The 1,211-nt window shown below is 47.6% G+C and overlaps 1 protein-coding gene across 1 annotated transcript; it reads left to right on the forward strand.

Annotated features, from left to right (window-relative positions):
* Window positions 1-183: 183 nt before the first annotated feature.
* On the forward strand, window positions 184-1,103 carry LOC119586852 (ATP-dependent RNA helicase A-like). The gene is made up of 2 exons (XM_037935584.1): window positions 184-195; window positions 301-1,103. Exons 1-2 carry the CDS (start codon window positions 184-186, stop codon window positions 1,063-1,065), a joined length of 777 nt encoding a protein of 258 aa, XP_037791512.1. The 3' UTR covers window positions 1,066-1,103.
* The last annotated feature ends 108 nt before the right edge of the window (window positions 1,104-1,211 follow it).

Consider the following 1,211-nt stretch of genomic DNA (forward strand, 5'->3'; position numbering starts at 1 on the left):
CTCTATTTCATTGACTGTCTGAAACCACATTACATTTTTATTTATCATCATTTGAAACTATGATACGTAAAGTAAGGGAGAAGGGAAAGGCCTCGTAATGCTTGGCTTCAAGTGTGTAGGAGGAGCAATAGCAATCGGTGTATATAAAGAGCGCCACTTGCTCGTATGATATCGACATTCAACATGAAGCTCCTGGTGAGTAGTCCAAAGCCTCGTGTTTCATGTCTTAAGTGTGAATAACATTCAGTATATAAGGTTGATTTGGGATAAATCACTGACTGACGCTCCTCTTCCCTATAGATTTTATCATTGGTGGCTGCCGCATCTGCTGCCCCACAGGGGTACAACCTACCCACTCCTTCTGGCTCATCCTATAACGCCGGGGGTTGTGGCGGCGGACAAGTGCAACACGTGGATGGCAGCTGCGTTACACCTCAAGTAAACAGTCGTGTGTTCTTGTATGATGCGCCGCCAAATCAAGTTTCTTCTGGCAAACCCCCATACATTCCAAAACCTAAACTGGAACGTAATATTGTTTTCGTGAGACTCCCTGAAGCTGGTCAAGGACCAGAACCCATCGTCGTTCCTCCTCCGAGGCAACAACACGTCTTGTTCGTGCTTAACAAGCAGTCGGAACAAGGTCAACAGGTAATCGAGGTACCAGCGCCACCTCCATCGAACCCCGAAGTGTTCTTCGTGAACTACGCAGAAGGAGAGAACCCGACTCTTCCGGGTGGAGTAGACCTCCAAACGGCGCTGAGTGCTGCTTCTCAAGGTGGCGGTCAAGTCGTAGGAGGTGGCGGCATCGGAGGCGGATTTGGAGGTGGCATCGGAGGTGGATTTGGAGGCGGTAGTGGAGGTGGATTTGGAGGCGGTAGTGGAGGTGGATTTGGAGGTGGTATCGGAGGCGGGTTTGGAGGTGGATTTGGAGGTGGAATCGGAGGCGGCAGTGGAGGTGGATTTGGAGGTGGATTTGGAGGTGGAATCGGAGGCGGCAGTGGAGGTGGATCCGGTGGTGGAAGCTACAGTCCCCCAAGTCCCTCCACTCTATATAGTGCACCATAAACAGCGAACACATTTTTGTGATTTAAAATATACTTCAGTTTCAGGATGTTACTAGAAAATATAAAGATTTTGCTTTGTTACTTTATATAAATATATAAAAAACAGTTAAGTCATATATGATTGAATCCTTGCTGTTTAGTTATGGT

Source organism: Penaeus monodon, chromosome 22, assembly GCF_015228065.2.
Source record: "Penaeus monodon isolate SGIC_2016 chromosome 22, NSTDA_Pmon_1, whole genome shotgun sequence".
NCBI classification, from domain to species: domain Eukaryota; kingdom Metazoa; phylum Arthropoda; class Malacostraca; order Decapoda; family Penaeidae; genus Penaeus; species Penaeus monodon.